General features: G+C 39.6%; 1 protein-coding gene across 2 annotated transcripts; it reads right to left on the bottom strand.

Moving 5' to 3' along the window:
* Window positions 1-6,031: 6,031 nt before the first annotated feature.
* Window positions 6,032-16,664, bottom strand: RWDD3 (RWD domain containing 3). 2 transcript variants are annotated; one of them, XM_053470393.1, is made up of 4 exons: window positions 16,525-16,664; window positions 8,217-8,701; window positions 6,298-6,413; window positions 6,032-6,215 (listed from the first exon to the last, which is right to left on the bottom strand). In XM_053470393.1, exons 1-4 carry the CDS (start codon window positions 16,607-16,609, stop codon window positions 6,104-6,106), a joined length of 798 nt encoding a protein of 265 aa, XP_053326368.1. In that variant the 5' UTR covers window positions 16,610-16,664; the 3' UTR covers window positions 6,032-6,103. The 2 variants fall into 2 exon arrangements, with proteins under 2 accessions (XP_053326368.1, XP_053326369.1); XM_053470394.1 differs by having other exon boundaries at window positions 6,104-6,215; window positions 6,303-6,413.
* Between the last annotated feature and the right edge of the window lie 886 nt (window positions 16,665-17,550).

The raw sequence follows: 17,550 nt of genomic DNA on the forward strand, positions 1-17,550 counted from the left end.
AAGCACAAATTATGGGGGTACGCAAGCAGTGCCATCAAAGCGCTTTTACTGGTTTGTCAAGATAAGAATACAACCTCTACCATGTAAAATTGTACGTCTTTGTTATGCTAATTAATTCCCAATGGTTTGGCTGTCACACTGAAAGAAAATATATAAAGCAAATTGAATGAATAATCAGAATAAATGCCACTTTTTTCTTTCTTTTTTTTGCATAAACACAAATGATATGGCCTTGAATTATATAAAGAGCCGCTTTTAAAATAATAATTATACATCTTGTATTATATAGTAGGTTATCCGCACCACTGCAAAATGCTTTGTTTTGTCTTTTTTTTAATCTCCTGCTTTCTCTTTTATCTTACACGAGGCTGTTTTTCATTGGGCTTTTTTGTCTGCCGTTTGACAATGTTTTATTAAATTACGCAGACCACATCCGTATTTCACTCGCCTTGAACTATACAGACAGGTATACTTTGGAACTTAATTGAGCTGATCATAAAACATTTGGAAATATTAACCTTGCAAAAGACATTCATTAAGATTGTATGCTGTGGCTTATCAATCATGGTAACCAAATGGTTTTTATACTGTGTCTGTGTAAAAAAAATGCATTATTAACCTGAACTCAAACAGGAATATCCATTGTGTGGGGTCACATATTGGGAAGGCGGTGGTGGATTTAGCCCCTTTAATGGAGTGATTATGTAAACCAGGCCCAGACTAGTCATCTGGCACATTGGGCAAGCACCGTTGGTGCCCCATGCTCACCTGATCTGCCTTTCCAGTGGCAGATCAGGTTCTGCAATGTGTGTGGTCCAAAGCCTGGACATGCCTGGTCGCACTTAAAAACCTAATGTTTTTAAAGTGCTAGGGTTACCTTATCACCAGTCTATGCTCGATGGAAACCATTATTTTCCAGGACAGCATTCAAATTATTCTTAGGACCCGGAGCATAAGAGATGGTGTCAAATGAATCTGCCTAGACGTGTGCCTGACTTAGGCCACCTCAGCCATCTCAAATTTGTATCCTCAAACGTACGCATTGTTATTATTTATTGATTTGTATAGCTCCATCATACTCTGCTGTACAATGGGTAAACAGGACATCACAAGTAGTGCATCACTTGATCATTTGGACTTTCAGAAGCAAAAGGTTAGGAGGGCTCTGCTCAAGTGATCAGAGTTTTGGAATACAGTTGGGAATAACTTTGCTATCCCCTACCTGTGTGGCATAATAGAAAAAATATTTTCCTTTTTATTTTTAGCTGCTACGGACATTTTAGTAATCGATCAACTACCGTGCCGAGTGAGATGCTGGGTGTATAGGCAGTTACACAAATACTGATGTATTATAGCTTCAGCCAGGTAAAGAAGCATCTTCTATTCCTGTGATATGCCACGAAGCTTCGTTTTTAAGCTGACAGATTTTTAGGAGCTTGAGAGGTTGATGTGACTTGAGAGGCAGAGAGAGCTCTCCAATGTATCACACCTTGCTGTTGGGGAAGAATATATTCCGTTATCCACATCTTTACTAACCAGATGCAAATAATTTAAATAACACCTCTGTTTCTGAACAGGTATATGTACCTGGGTTACTGTGACCCACCATCCTGTGTCTCGTGGGCTTTATCCTTAAAGCTGATCTGTCAAATGAAAGAGCCTTTATATTAACTTGTAACACGCATTAAATGCGCACACACACACACACATACACATTCTCTCTTGTTAAGAGGATTTCAGAATCTCTGTTAAACACTGTGAGTTGTGGCAAGAATCGTATCCATTCATCTTGCCAAATAAACTGCTTTAGAGATGTCTTACACCTTTACCTTGCCAGGAGCCTGGCTTTATGGCTCATCACACTGTGTATGGTCACATTATTTCCGTAGGGCCACATAATGTGGCATCAAGCGATATAAAGCCACTGCACTCGTATCAGCCCTTTTTGGAGAATGCAATTTTTCCATCAGTGTGGCTGATATTGGTCATGGGGTGTTTGCGTTTTTGTCAGTATGGATGAGTTTGGTCAGTGAGGCAATCTGGGATCCGTATGGAAAGCTGAACATGCCCTGCACAATAATGGCACTATAACATTTGGGACTGGTGCTCAATTATTTCCAAGGCTAGTTTTTATTCTCAGTCTGGCCCTGAAGGACAGGTTAGCATGAATTATCCCAAAACAGATTCATAAAAAAAAAACACCATCATATTTCTATTCTAATATATTCATACACAAATGAGTATCGCACCAATAGTGGCATGGGGAAGACAGGGTGTAGACAGTATTAAAATAGGAATATGTAAGCAATAAGATAAAATTAATACTGTTTCAACACCTAAAAACAAGTGATCTTCCCCTTCTCCTGTTAGCTGTCCTTTTTAAACTAAAGTTACAAATAGTGCTTTTCATTAGCCTTTCGCATACAGAAGATAATTAAGCAATGCTAAACGGCAAGGCTCACAAAACATGTATTCTTAAATGTCACCTATAATAAGAATGCCATTGTAAAAAAAACGGTATACCTAAACTTAAAATAAAGGCCAAAGTGACCACTTATCCTACTCAAAGTGACTGCTTGTGGGATGTTTGTGATCTCCTCATCCCGCTTCAAAATTGTTCAAAAAGGGCCCTTCTGACCTGGGCCACAGTGCTCCAGGTCAGAAGGGCCCTTTCTCAACAATTTTGAACCATCATGGGGAGACAGGGATGTAGCTGGATCACGTCACAGTGTGCAAGCGGCAGACGGAACGCTGCAGAAGTAAGGGGGTGCGGGCAGGAGGGAGGGGTTATATATGCTTGTATGTATTTGAGCATGAATGTTTATGTATAAGTGTATGTGAGCGTGAATGTGTATGTATAAGTGTATGTGAAAGTGAATGTGTATATATAAATGTATGTGAGCATGAATGTGTGTTAACATGAATGTGTATGTGAAAGCATTTGTATGTACAAGCATGAATGTTTGTGTGTTAGCATAGATGTGTATGTAGGATTAGATGTGTTAACATAAGTGTGTAAGGGTTTGTGTGTAAGCATAGATATGTATGTGTAAGTGTGTGTGAGCATAGATTTGTAAGTGGTGTGAGATGAAACGTAATGTTTAAGTGTGTGTGAGCATGAATGTGTATAGACAGTGTAAGTGGTGTGAGTGTGTGTGTTAGAATAAGTGAGTATATCCTGTATTCTTTCTTCTTCTTTTCTGTACTTCCTTCATTCATGTTAAAAATTTGATTTACCAAAATAGATATATCAAATGAAAAAAAAAATATTTTTTAAACAAGCCTGGGACTTGGCACGCAGTAAAGCACTATTTTCTTACAGTTCTCTGTCTCTCACACTCACAATGAAAAGAGAGGCAGAGAACAGAGACAAATGCAATGTTTAGAAGTATTGCGTTTTTGTAGACTGACTGCTGAGCAGTCAGCAACAATGGTGACCTCCACGAACGTGGTGATTGCGACAACAATTTTAATTTTTAAATTCAAGGAAATGCAGAAATTCAAGATTAAAGTTATGTCCATGATTACTTGTGGACCACCTCACATCTGTCTAGAAAAATGTTTTTAGTGTAATATTCATATGGAAGTGGACAAAACAAAGTTTGGTCCATTTTGTTAAAACGTGCTGAAACAGCAGAAATTGGAACATGCATTTAAATGATAGAACACATTGATGATTCCAGAATTTATTTAAGAATATATGAAGTTTAAAATATGAATGTGAATTTGTCTACACATCTTATTGAAGTATTAATAGAAATTCTAAATCCCTAACTTAATTAAAAATGGAGCCTCCCTTGGGAACTTTTTAATTTAAAAGCCATCTTTGTAGAAAGTATTCAGACATTAATTCGCTGTGAATCCATGTTCATATCCTTTTTAAATCTTCAAGAGCCAATGACTTAAGAATTAAAGCAAACGAAAAACAATACATTGGAAAATGTCAAATAAAACTAATCGATTTTTGTTTTGCATCAATATTTTCTTGTGATTTTTCCCGAGTTGCTTAATTACGTTATTTACTGTTGTAGATAGAATTTAACAATCCATAATTAAAAAGCATAATGTCACACATGATATTCTACCTATAATACACAATAAATCTATCGCTTTAAAAAATTAAAGGTGATGTTCCACCTACTCTCCAAAGAATGATTCTGCCTTAACCGATAGCTTGGTGACATCCGTCATTATAAGATTACATGCCCAAAGAACCACATGTGAGCTTGGTTAGGTGCTTTACTACTCAGCCATGTGCTGAATTCAAATTCATTGTACTGTCACTGTATATTAGGGGCTTCATCAATTGACTTATGGATACAGTTGCTAATATCGACCTCCATAGATTCTAGTATATCACAAACCAAGTCACACATGTGCAGTTTACTACTGCAACAATATGTTCACATTTGAGACAAAATAAGAATTATATAAATGATTTAAATTATTAATATCCTCTGTAGTGTCTAACTGAGAACATGCTGGCTTCTCTGGCTTCTTGGACAATACCTTTCTTGAGAAGAACTTAAATTACAACCAGTACCCTAGGTGGTAATACGTTGCCACATCTTGCTTTTTACGTTTGTTCTAAACATCATAAAGGGGACTTTAGCAAGGAGAAGAATTTCCAGGGAATTACTATAGCCCAACATATCACTATCTAGCGTATGCCAATCCGTTTAACGGTTTCAACAACTCACTTTAGTATATGCCATCTTCAACTCCTCCTTTTTGCTATTGTTTGTTTCTCAAAGAAAGGGCCACCGGCTGTCATAAGGTTTTCCTTGCACGCTGCTTCATCAAGAAAGCGATAAGGATTTCAAGAGGCCAGACTTCTCATTAGAACAGAGATATATATTACACACACAGAGTACTGTGCAAAGGTTTTAGGATTGTGTGGAAAAAATGCTTCAAAGTCAAATGACAGCCTCATCTCCGGTACCGGTACGTCCATAGGGGACTGAAGGGGGCGTCCATAGGGGATTCTTGGGATGCATTTTTTGGACGTACCTGTACGTCCATAGGGGACTGAAGGAGTTAAAAAGCTGTCTGTAGGTGTACCTACAAGAATTGATGCTGTTTTGAAGGCAAGGGGTGGCCACATCAAATATTGATTTCATTCACATTTCACTAACAAATTATAAAAATAAACTATTAACGTGTATTTTTGAAAGCATTCTCAGCTTTTTTTTTCCACACCAGCCTGAAAAACTTTTGTACAGTACTTAGAGAGAAAGAAAAGATAAACGGGATATGTACTGTACGCATATATAAAAACACAGACATTCATAAATACAATTTACTAAAATAACATTATAGGTTTTTCCCATCTTCACACAAGATTGCTTCTTAATTCCTTTCATATGCAGAAAATTGACTGGGAGGCTGAAACGCTATCTTTGATGGAATAAAAGGATGACATACACTTTTATGTTCCCTTTCAACGGGCTACGAGCCGTACTCGCATCACCTGCCAGAGTAGATGGTTATTAAACTATGCCAGATTAAGCAGAAAATCTATAGTCAGTCCCAGGGTTGTAACTGTCACCACCCACAGAAGTATTCCATTTTTTTAAAAATTGTAGATATGGCTTTTCTTAAACAAACTGACAGTAGTTCAGTAGCAAAAACAAAGCAGACTGTTGCTTGTTAAGAAATAAGAAAGATTAAAATGTATATTATGTCAGACATCCCGGAATTGATTTTTTGTTATAAAAACATTAGGATGAATATACTGACCTGGCTAAGCAGCACAATTTCCTCAGCATATTCCTCATAAGTAAACCTCTCTGAACAGCAGTATTTTAAAATATCGCCAATTATAATCAAATAAATCAGTTCAGAATCGGGAATAGGGTGCATTGGTCAGCAGCTGGATAGTCGGTAACAAAGCTTCTTTTATGGGGAACATAATTCCTTTTACAGACAGATATAGAGATTTTTATGCCCTTCTCCAGGTGCCTCCCTGAGTTCCACTAACGTGGTATATTTTAAGATCTACATGATCATACACATTCTTTATTTGAGGTGGAAGTTGCATTTTATGACATTAAAAAGAAAAGTATTCAAATTAAAGCAACACTCTAAACGCATTATCTGTTGGTTAAAACAGAGTTTGAACATATTCACTGTAAATTTTCTCCAGTCCTGCAGTTTCAAATTCTGTTTGTAAATCACTTATTGATCCATATTCTTTCACTTCAAATGTAGAAAACCTGCAAGGCAGGAGGGAAAGGATATGTTTATTTTCGGATTTAAAAAAATAAATAAAATAAGAATAATAGTAATGTTCAATACCTTACATGTCCCAAGGGTAATATGGTTTCACACAAAACGCTCATCATTTTCTCTTTACACCTCTTACCACTCGAATCAACATCTACTTTACAGGTCTTCTGAAGTACCAGATAATCCTAAAAAATAATCATGTAAAAGATAAAGCTAAAAGATTTGTTCCCATCTCTGTGTTATATAGATATAGCACGCAGACATATTTTAAATGGGATTTTTCTACACCATTGCCAGGGTGGACTGTACTGTCCACAAAATAAACCCGACTGGTTAAAGACCCAGCCGACAGGTCACTGTTGGTATTTTCCAATATATTTTTTGGATCAGAGACAATTATTAGCCATTTTGAATTGTATGTATAAGCATTACTGCACTGATTGTCCTGCAATGCTACGTTTATTTGACATGGCCATTTATTGTTAAGCAGATTGAGAAAAAAGATTAGAGAATAACCAAGCCATTGTTTCCAATAATCTTCACTTCTATCATTAGAAACCCTGCGAATATTTAAAAGGTCCGCTATGCATCCACTTCAGTTGTATAACCCACCAATGGTCTATAAATACGTCTTTGTGCAGATCCCTCAAATCAATGAGAACACACTGTTTCCTGCAGCTGCTGCGTGCTTTTTCCTCCCCGTTAGGCTGCTCTCCACCTTGGGAAAACAATCTTAGGAGGATTTATCCCACATGCCATGCAGTTATTTCTGTCTGGGTAAAATATTCCCTAACCTTTACTTCAAATATCACTAAAACAATTAAACTGGGTTAAAAAGGTTTACTCTGTGTTTGTAACACGTCTACAATTATATTTTGATCAGTTCCAGTTTCTAGTTTGAACCTAATAAGGACCGAGTCCCATTTTATGCACCTGATATAACATTTAAATTCCATTCAAGTCAATGGCAGTTAACATCAGTTCAGGTCTATTAACTAACAACCACCCTTAGCAAGTAAACATGAAAAATCATGGCTGAGATCTAAGGAACACTGATTTTATATGTAATTTCGAACTACCGCGAATGTGTTCCAACAAATGAGGCAGGGGTCAGCCAAATAAAGTAGTTACGTCGGTCAGGGTTCTGTAGCAATCAGCGTTTATAGAAGATGACAGCACAAAGCTCTTTAACTCGCTAGGTGAATGACTTAAAAATGTTGTCATGGGAAAAAGTCAGACTCACTTCAAAGTAACGTAACTTATGGAGTTATGGATGGAAAGCAGAGAACAATTGTGGAAAATCTCAAACATATTGTCAGTAAGATAATAAAATATGGGTGATTAAAACATGTATAGCTTTATATAAAGAAAAGAGGTAGAGGATGTGACTATTTAACTACATAAAGGGATTCAACAAAAAACAACATGGAAGCATATTTAACTAGAGGTCATAACGGTTGGCCCCCAGCAGACATGCTAGAGGTTAATATAGTGAGTGGGAAGGCATAAGAGGTCTTGTAAAGCTGAGGTTCTCTACCTTTAGGTGTTTCCTAATAGTTGAGATTTAATAATAAATAATACATAGTTGTTAACCACTAAGACAATACGTATGTCCAAATGATCTTAGGTATAAAAATGAATTCAAATGCAAGGTTTGAAAAAGCTGACTTATCACTAATGGGATGGCCCAATCATCACAAAGATTTCTTTGGTTGTTACAGGAGAAAGACCTCTTTTTCGCTGCCTTTTATACATAGTCCCCAAGCAAAGGACAGAGGCTATAAAGCTCTTATGAATAACATTTGGGCTCAACAGATCTACTAAGTCATGCAAGGTTTTATAAAGGTGACAGGTAGACTTTAACCCTTTCTGTGTCAGGGGAATCTATGCAGAATGACATATTTAGTAATATTATCACATAGAAATACAGAATTTAATGACAAACCATTCAGCCCATCTAGCCTGGTTATGTTAACCTTCATACCTACCCTAATGCTATCTCTGTCACCTTGCAGTAGGATCAGAATTATTTTGCCCAGGAACATCAGTCTCCCACACAACTTCAAATCAGTCACCCACTTCTCTACAATTTTGACATATTTGTTCTTGGCTCTCATGTGATCTAAATGTAGAAGCATTGTCCATATTCTTCCATCTGTCGTTGTGTCCTCAGAACGAGGGTGGAGTTCATCCGAGGTCGGTGGCTTAGGGTGCCCAATTAGATTGTGTAGATTCTGTTGTGTCCAAAGAAGTAAATGATGTATCATTGGTTCCGAGAGATGCTTTTGCGCTTCATCCAGTATTTTATCTCTTAAGGCTTTACAATGAGCCCGGCTAAGTTCCTCAGAGCTAACAGAGAGACTTGGTAGGCAGGATGGATACGTAATTGGCAGGTCAAATACAAGCCGTAGATGAGTTTCCAATTCAGCTGCATCTTGTACGCCGGTCTGAATCATTACTGTTGTTCCATTTTCTGCAACAACAAAAAAAAGAGGGAAGCTATTTTTCAACCAGCTTCAATTCTGCGATCCAACGGCCATAAATCAAAAGGAAAACTACATTTGTAAATAGCAGATTCTATTCGTCTCATGTAATTAATCTTACTATACTACCCCTTTTTCCACTTAATGTCAACAGCGGTTATAAAGCATTAAAGGGACAATGAATGGTGTAAGAGGTTCATGCAACGCATACAATCCAGACAAAATAGGTTTGTTGATATGCAAAGGGAGTGCATGCATAAGTCTATATAAAATAAAACATTTGGGACTTACAAGCTACTATAATACCCATGACAAAGACTTCCTTCATATTAGCTGGTGTATTAGTTTATATGTGTGTTAGAAACACGTACTATTAAAAAATACAGTATGTAAAAGTATGTCTTTAATGTAGGTCTATGCTTATGTCTTTAATATATGTCCATCCATATGTCTTGAATGGATGCCAATGCTTCGGTCTTTAAGGTATGCCAATGCATAGGTCTTTAATGTAGGTCTATGCGTAGGTCTTTAATGTATGTCCATCCGTATGTCTTTAATGTATGTCCATGCGTATGTCTTTAATGTATGTCAATGTGTAGGTCTTTAATGCAGGTCTATGCGTAGGTCTTTAATGTAGGTCTATGCGTATGTCTTTAATATATGTCCATCCGTATGTCTTTAATATATGTCCATCCATACGTCTTTAACGTATGTCCATGCGTAGGTCTTTAATGTAGGGCCAAAATGTTCCCTTACATGCTATACTATCTTAATTTTTAAACTACTTTTGGGTTGGTGGCAACAAAAAGTATTTGTCTCATGACTATCCTCCCCTCCTCAGAAGGCAGTGCAGCATGATCTCTTGTGATTAGCAGGGCCCCTAAAGAAGTCATAGTGACGTCACTGAGGCTCATATCATTTTCTTTTTAAGTTTTATTGTATTTGTATTACTATTTCAATATTTTTTTTTATTTGTTCACATTTTTGAATAGTGACATTCTGAATCCTGTTGTCATAAAAAAAATGTAAATGCAAAAGAGGTTTTATGCTGAAAAGAACAAGGGACTCATCAATGCAGACATTCTGCTTGGGGTGTAAATCTCAGAAACTTTATTAGAAAAGAAATAATGGGCTTTGATCAGATTGTGGGTCACCTCTAGGGGGGCATTATCATTGAAATGCAAGAATCTTAGCAGGTCCAGATATCTGGCCCTGGTCATAATACAGAAGAAGGGGTTGGGTAATAAAACCAAGGTTAATATTTAACGGCAAACCACTGCAGCAATCCCTTATTCTTAGATTAAGTAGTAATACATGCTTAAGACCTTGTAATTATTATCTTTTGTTTATACAGCATTAACAATGTACGCAGCACTCTTGGCAGTCCATACATTCGAAGCGTATGACAAAACTAGAATTGACAATCATTTTAAGCAGGGGAAAGATAAGTTTTTTGTTTTTACAATGGACAATACATTCCCTTACTGTATCACAATTACTACACATTAGAGCTGAAACAACGAATCGATAAAATCGATAATAATCGATAACGGAAATCATCGATAACGATTTCCGTTATCGATTAATCGAGTGATCAATTCGTTGTTGGAGCACTCGGCTCCTTTTACTTACCTCCGCGAGCGTTCCCCGCTTCTGCTACATGCTCTGCCGTCTCCGCCTTCTAGCTACGTGACGGATGTGACGCGTTCCGGAGGTAAGTATTCTGCACAGATCGCACAGAGCGAATCGCTCTGTGCGAATGGAGCCACTCGCACAGAGCGATTCGCACAGAGCGGTACGCTCTGGGCGAGTGGCTCCATTCGCACAGAGCGATTCGCTCTGTGCGAGTGGCTCCATTCGCACAGAGCGGTTCGCTCTGTGCGAGTGGCTCCATTCGCACAGAGCGGTTCGCTCTGTGCGAGTGGCTCCATTCGCACAGAGCGGTTCGCTCTGTGCGAGTGGCTCCATTCGCACAGAGCGGTTCGCTCTGTGCGAGTGGCTCCATTCGCACAGAGCGGTTCGCTCTGTGCGAGTGGCTCCATTCGCACAGAGCGGTTCGTGAGTGTGGGTGCAGGGCAGAGTGGGGGTGGGGGTGCAGGGCAGAGTGGGGGTGGGGGTGCAGGGCAGAGTGGGGGTGGGGGGTGCAGGGCAGGAGACTGGGTGCAGGGCAGAGTGGGGGTGGGGATGCAGGGTGTGAGTGTGGGTGCAGAGCAGAGTGGGAGACTGGGTGCAGGGCAGAGTGGGGGTGGGGATGCAGGGCAGGGTGTGAGTGTGGGTGCAGGGCAGAGTGGGTGCAGGGCAGAGTGTGAGTGTGGGGGCAGGGCAGAATGTGGGGGCAGGGCTGGGTGCAGGGCAGAGTTAGAGACTGGGTGCAGGGGCACAGTGCAAAGTGCTGGGTGCAAAGTGCCAGTGCTGGGTGCAAAGTGCCAGGGCTGGGTGCAAAGTGCAAAGTGCTGGTGCAAAGTGCTGAATGCTGGGTGCAAAGTGCTGGATGCAAAGTGCCAGGGCTGGGGCAAAGTGCTGGGTGCAAAGTGCTGGGTGCAAAGTGCCAGGGCTGGGTGCAAAGTGCTGGGTGCAAAGTGCTGGGTGCAAAGTGCAAAGTGCTGGGGCAAAGTTTCTTGAACAGTAATAGTCCACCTCTTTTCAGAATGTTTGGGGTTATTTTGTTTCATAAATATTGTGTTTGGGTTCTTGTACTTTGAAAATATTGTTTTTTATTACATCATAACAAAATAAGAATGTTAATGTAAATTTTAAGTTGTTTTTTAACATCCAGTTCATTAAATTCTTTTAAATAAACGAAAAATTTGCATATTGTTTTTTTTATCCGATTAATCGATTAATCGAAAAAATAATCGGCCGATTAATCGATTATTAAAATAATCGTTAGTTGCAGCCCTACTACACATTCAGGTTGCCGATCTTAGTAAAAGCTTTCAGGCTGTGGGGAGACGCGTTCCTCGTATAAAGCACACAATGTATGTTTTGAATCGAAAGACTGCATGCTACTGTTCCTGTCTCAGTTTATTTTACCTTGAACTCGCACTAGCAAATAGACAGAAGCGGGGAACTGTTTTCAAACAGTAAGAGAAGCCAGATGCTTTCATGTTATAACAATAGCTTAGTGCAACTGATTTGTGATGCTCTTTGCTGACTAGTAATGCTATTTTGTCATAGTAAGGTATGTGCCATACTGCCTTCCCCACTTTAATTTCAAGTCACTGACCTTTGATCCCTTTGTTCCACTGAACATATAAGTTCTTTACACAGCAGGTTAAGTGCACTACTACTGCTTTGTCAATGACGTTCAGTCACTTAGGTAGACTCCGACAGTATTTTCTTCTTTTTATTCCCAAACAGCCTCAAGACAAAAAAAAAAACGTTGCTGCTACCTAGTGCAGAATTCCTAATCTTCTTTCTTTATTAAAAAAGATTCAGTAATATTGCAGTCTTTGGGGAAGGATAAACAAAACGCTTAATTATTACAAACAGATCCCCATTAGGAATAGGAGAGTAGTATCTCCCTGTCCATGAAGTAGACTGGCCATTAAGAAATACAGTACTGGAGAAGCCTTTGCAAGAATACGTTCAAGGGCAGGGTCTCCATCAGAAATCTTGGGGTCCAGTACATGCTTAACATCTGGGCACCTATCCCCCTCCCATCAAACTGATCCATGTTGGTCCCTCTGTCCAACCCATCAGCCTTAGGATCCTCCCATAAGCACACCTTATGAGAAAGGGGCAAGCCTAGGGTTAGTAGAGCCTGGGTCTAGTATTTCTTCAAGGCCCCTTTAACTAACACACATACATACAAACACATACATACAAACACGCAAACTCGCTTTAACACCCACCGACTGCTTCAGTGTCCCTATCTCTGTGCTGTGCAGCACAGTTTTTTCTCTTGGATCCTGTTCTTCTTTCTTCGTCCGCTGCTCCAAAAAGTCTTCTTTCTTCGTCCGCTTCTCTGCGCACAACGGAACCTGGCCTCCCAGTGCAATTCCGCAAAAGGATGGAGCCTCCAGCACACCCTGTCTCCTGAATGGTGGAATGGGGGAGAGGCTGTACCTGTGGCTCCTCCCTTTTGTGGATGTCATGTTTAAAAACATTATATTTTCCCTACATTTTCATTAACTCAGTGACAGATACCAAAACAAAGAAAACATTGTTTCATGATATACTCTAGTACAGGGGCGTCCAACATGCGGCCCGCGAGACCTGGAGGTGCGGCCCGCGTAAGATCCGCAGCCAGGGCAACCGATCTTACGCGTGCCGCACCTCAAGTGCAAGTAAGGGGGTGGGGAGGGTGTTTGAATGAGTATGCGTGATTGAGGGAATGAATCTGTGAATGAATGAGTATATGAATGTGCTGTTAGCAATCACACTCCTATCATGCCAAGTCAGCCAGTACATGCTGAAACCTAGCTAGCTGCCCCCCTTGTGTATTGATGCTGCCAGCAGTATGGGGTCTGCACATCACTTACAGCCACCCTGTACCAGCATGTACTGGCTGACTTGGCATGATAGGAGTGTGATTGCTAACAGCAATCACAGTCCCATCATGCCTAGGTTCCAGCATTTACTGGTTGGATGTGTAAGTGCTGGGTCCTAGGCATGATGGGACTGTGATTGCTGTTAGCAATCACACTCCTATCATGCCAAGTCAGCCAGTACATGCTGAAACCTAGCTAGCTGTCCCGCTTGTGTATTGATGCTGCTAGCAGTATGGGGTCTGCACATCACTTACAGCCACCCTGTACCAGCATGTACTGGCTGACTTGGCATGATAGGAGTGTGATTGCTAACAGCAAGCACAGTCATATCATGCCAAGTCATATTGCTAATTTTTTTTTGTTTTTATTATTATTTTATTATTATTTTTAAAGGTGAGGGTCATTTTCGGTTTTGGCTAAGTGAACCGTGAATGTTTTGGTCCAGAATTTTCATTCTGGTGGATCCCTAGAATAAATAGAACTATTTCATTTTTAATTATCCTGAATCCTGAATTTGTAGTCACAAAACTTTCTAGGCCCAGAAATCAGTGAGAGGAAAAGTAAAGGTTTTGTATTATTTACTTTATTTTAATCTGCATATTTTATTAAAGGCCATATTTTCTCACAGTGAAAAATTAGTGCGGCCCGCGCACGTATACAATTCTGATGAAGTGGCCCACTGCAGAAAAAACTTGGACGCCCCTGCTCTAGTATGTTCTATCTGATAATGATCCAAAGGTCATGTTATGACTTACTTACGATTCAATGATACTTTTTGTACGAGTCTCATGCATAACTTCTGTTCTCCGGCATAATAAAGGCATTTGAGAAAACCAAGTGAATTATCATTCTGCTGACATTTATTGTTCTAATAAAGACAGGCCTCATAAAAGTTTGATGCCCTTTTTTGGTTAATGCAGCGTTATCAGCATATTTGTTAAGCATATTCAGTATGGAATCCTCTGAAGGATTAGCATAAACTGCATGCATGGCGAAAATGTAAATTTGGAGGGCGAAAAAAACAAATATATCAAGAAAATGAATTTATGCTATTGTCGCTAACAAACAACATGAGGTTCACAATGCATATTTATTTATATTAGGAATTCACTAATGATTGTTAGCAAAGTTTTGCTTCTGAAACAAAAAGAATATAAAACATTAAATGGAAATTCAACAAAGAATGCTTTGTAAGAACTTTAATATGAATTTGTTAAACCTATTAACCTCTGTGGTACAACATTTAGAGACGCTGGTCAGCTGCTTGAAATGGCCAATCAGTGACAGGAAAGTGTTCCCACTGAACTTCCTGCACATTCGCATAGGGGTCTCATTAGACCCTCTAGATTCTGCAGAATCCCCCCAATCATTTGCAAAAGGGGAACACACGGAAATTTAAAGGGACTATTCAGCTTACATACTTATTAAAGTGCATATGTCGGCGCGCTTTAATGTAAAGAGTACATGATTTTGTAAATATAGAAACTTAGAGAAAAGTTTACAAAGTCCAAGTTTTCAGCCACACTTGAAAGTTTACATTTGTAGGCAAATGGACTTATTCACTAAATAGTGATGTGACAATAATCAGCTAGTCATTATGAAGCACCATCCCCAACACATTTCACCTGCAAGAAGAGCTTAGTGTATATGGCGTTGTGTATTATGTATATGGCATTAACATGAGTGTGTATGTCAGCATATAGTGTTAATGTGTACGAGTGTATGATGTTACAGGTACACAAACTACTCTATAATGGGTGAAGCACCAGCATTTTTATTCATTGTTTTGTGCATGCGTTGGTAAATATTAGGTACACTAAAATACAAAAAGAGGAATAATGGTTAAACATACAAGCTTCAGCCTTTATGGTGTAAACTACCCTTTGTCATAAAGGGGTTAACCACGGTACGGTTCAGCGGTGCGGCACTGAAAAAAATGTGTGTTTTATGTGGTATTACCCCAATAAACATCTTTAAATGGAGACTAAAGGGGAATTTATGAAAAGAAATTGGGGAACAAAAAAAAATCTGGCTGGTAAATTTTTTGGGTTTGCTCATCGATTGTTGCATTTCCAAATAAACCATTTGGGTGATTTCAGTTTCAATTATTTAGATTAAAAGGACCAAAAAATAAATCCCAGCAGCTCATGGGGAAATTGCACCCCTGCCCCCTTTCCAGCTCCATCCTGGTATTATACGGAGGAAACACGGCCCTGGCTTTATATAGGATGAAACCTGCAACATTAGTTTCGTTTTGCAGTTAAGTGGAAAAAACACAGCAACACTTAATGGCGAAATGTATTTTTAAAGACTGTACTGGAATCACCGATGCCCTGAAGAATACACTTTCTAAGCATCAGTTTGGAGAAGCCATCTGCTCCCAGTATGACATGCGGTATGACACTGAAATCTAACCCAGTAAATGGTAAATAACCAGATGTTACTTCCCACGGCAGCTAATAGAATTGTCGTGTACAGGGGTATAACATAGGGCCCCGTATCCCCTGTAGGGCATGGGAGACCCCAAGTCTCACTCCCCTGCCCCCGCCCCAGACATCTTGGTGCTAAAGTGCTGTTAATGTCATGGTGTTTGTTATGTCACTTGTAATGCTAGTGCATTTATTTGATCCATACACTGGCAATGGTAAGTACCATTTAGATATAACAGGAGGGGTGCTTAATTTCTCTATACATTATAAAGGGCTGTCCTCAATATGCTTCTGGTGCAGGAAAAGCTTGGCTGGCCCTGTATAATGTATAGTTATACCAGTGACATTTCTTCTGTCAACGCCCATTAAGTATATTATACAGGGGCAGCTCTGTTCTTCTTGCTGGTGAAAGCTGACCGTGATGGCCCTTCTTAATGAAAAGCGAAGTGAGGGAGCGAAAACCACAAATCTCTGGCCAACTCTACATTTAGTGAATAAGCCCCAAAGTCTATAGCACCTGGTTTCAAGCACTAAACTACCGAACTTGACTTGGATGATACTGTATGTGTATCATGCATTGGCAAAAAAATAACTAAGAGTACATTTTAGCTAAAGGTAAGGATTTGCATCCCATATTCTATTTATATAAAGAGAAATACGTGAAAAGTCTGTAACGCTGTGGTTTGGGGAGATAAATAAATTTTAATGGTGACACAAACCCAGCACACTAAAATCATAACGCTTTGGACTGGAAAACTATTTGCCAACAAACTGCAGGAGGCATATTTTTTGAGACCAGCCGTTCTTTTTGATGGCTGACGATGCTGTGAGTTGGAGCTGAGAGCAGTAGAATAACAATGACTCTTATGCATATAATACAACATCGTTCACCTGAAAGCGAGAGGACTTCAAATTCCCCTTCCCCACAGTAAATGGCAGACAGGGCAGAGATCTCCTCCAGAACTATCTCAGACATGCCCGGTCTGCAAAGGCACCCGCGGCATCTGCCCGGTTATCTCACACGTTTCCGATTACCCGGGTTACCCCACTTCCTTTTCCGCCTCCTCCTTTACAAACCGCACTACAAAATACGACCACTAGGTGGCAGTGGCAGCCATCGGAAACCGTTGTAACTGTATGCTCTTTAGTGGCCGCTAGGTGGCGATGCGGCACCAGATTTGTGCTGGGAAACAAACCGCATTCTAGTTAGAGCACTAGAAAAACCACAGAACCACTTCCAATTATTTCAATGGGAGCCATTTCTTGGTTGTTTTAGAAGAATGCATATTTAAGTTTTCACAGAATACTTTATGGATCCTTTTTTTTTTTTTTAAAGGGGGTAATGTATCTAAACAGATCTAATGTAGGTTTTGTGACAAAATGATAGTTTTTAAGGTGTGGAATTTAATGATTTTGAGTACACAATTATTTCATTATTCCAAGCAATTTAACACAGGCACTGCATGTAGCGGGCATGTGTTTAGATTCTTACAAATTTACACTTTACCATAATGTGCCAATTTTGTTAATTGTATGAATGTCCAAAAACAAGGAGGGACCCCCAACCAAAGCAGAGTTCTGAATTTTCATTATGTTGTTTGTTTTTTTCATTCACACACTCTCTCTCTCTCTCACACTCTCGCTACCTTCTTCGCCAACCGATTCTGTGTCCGCTTCTTGTTCTTATGTCTATTACGTTTTCTTTCTTGATCTGCTTTGTTAAGCTGGCCTCCCGGAGCTCTTCCACAAAAGTGCGCAGCCTCTGCGCAACGCTCGGCGCCTTCTCCACGAATCTGTCTGAATTAATCTGCGTCCTGGAGTACTTCCGCAATTGGGAGCGCTCCGGGACAGCTGGATAACGCAGAAGATTGTAGGGAGCAGCGGACAAAGATAAAATAAAGAGGACAGAAGAAGCAA

Source organism: Spea bombifrons, chromosome 6, assembly GCF_027358695.1.
Source record: "Spea bombifrons isolate aSpeBom1 chromosome 6, aSpeBom1.2.pri, whole genome shotgun sequence".
Taxonomy (NCBI): Eukaryota; Metazoa; Chordata; class Amphibia; order Anura; family Pelobatidae; genus Spea; species Spea bombifrons.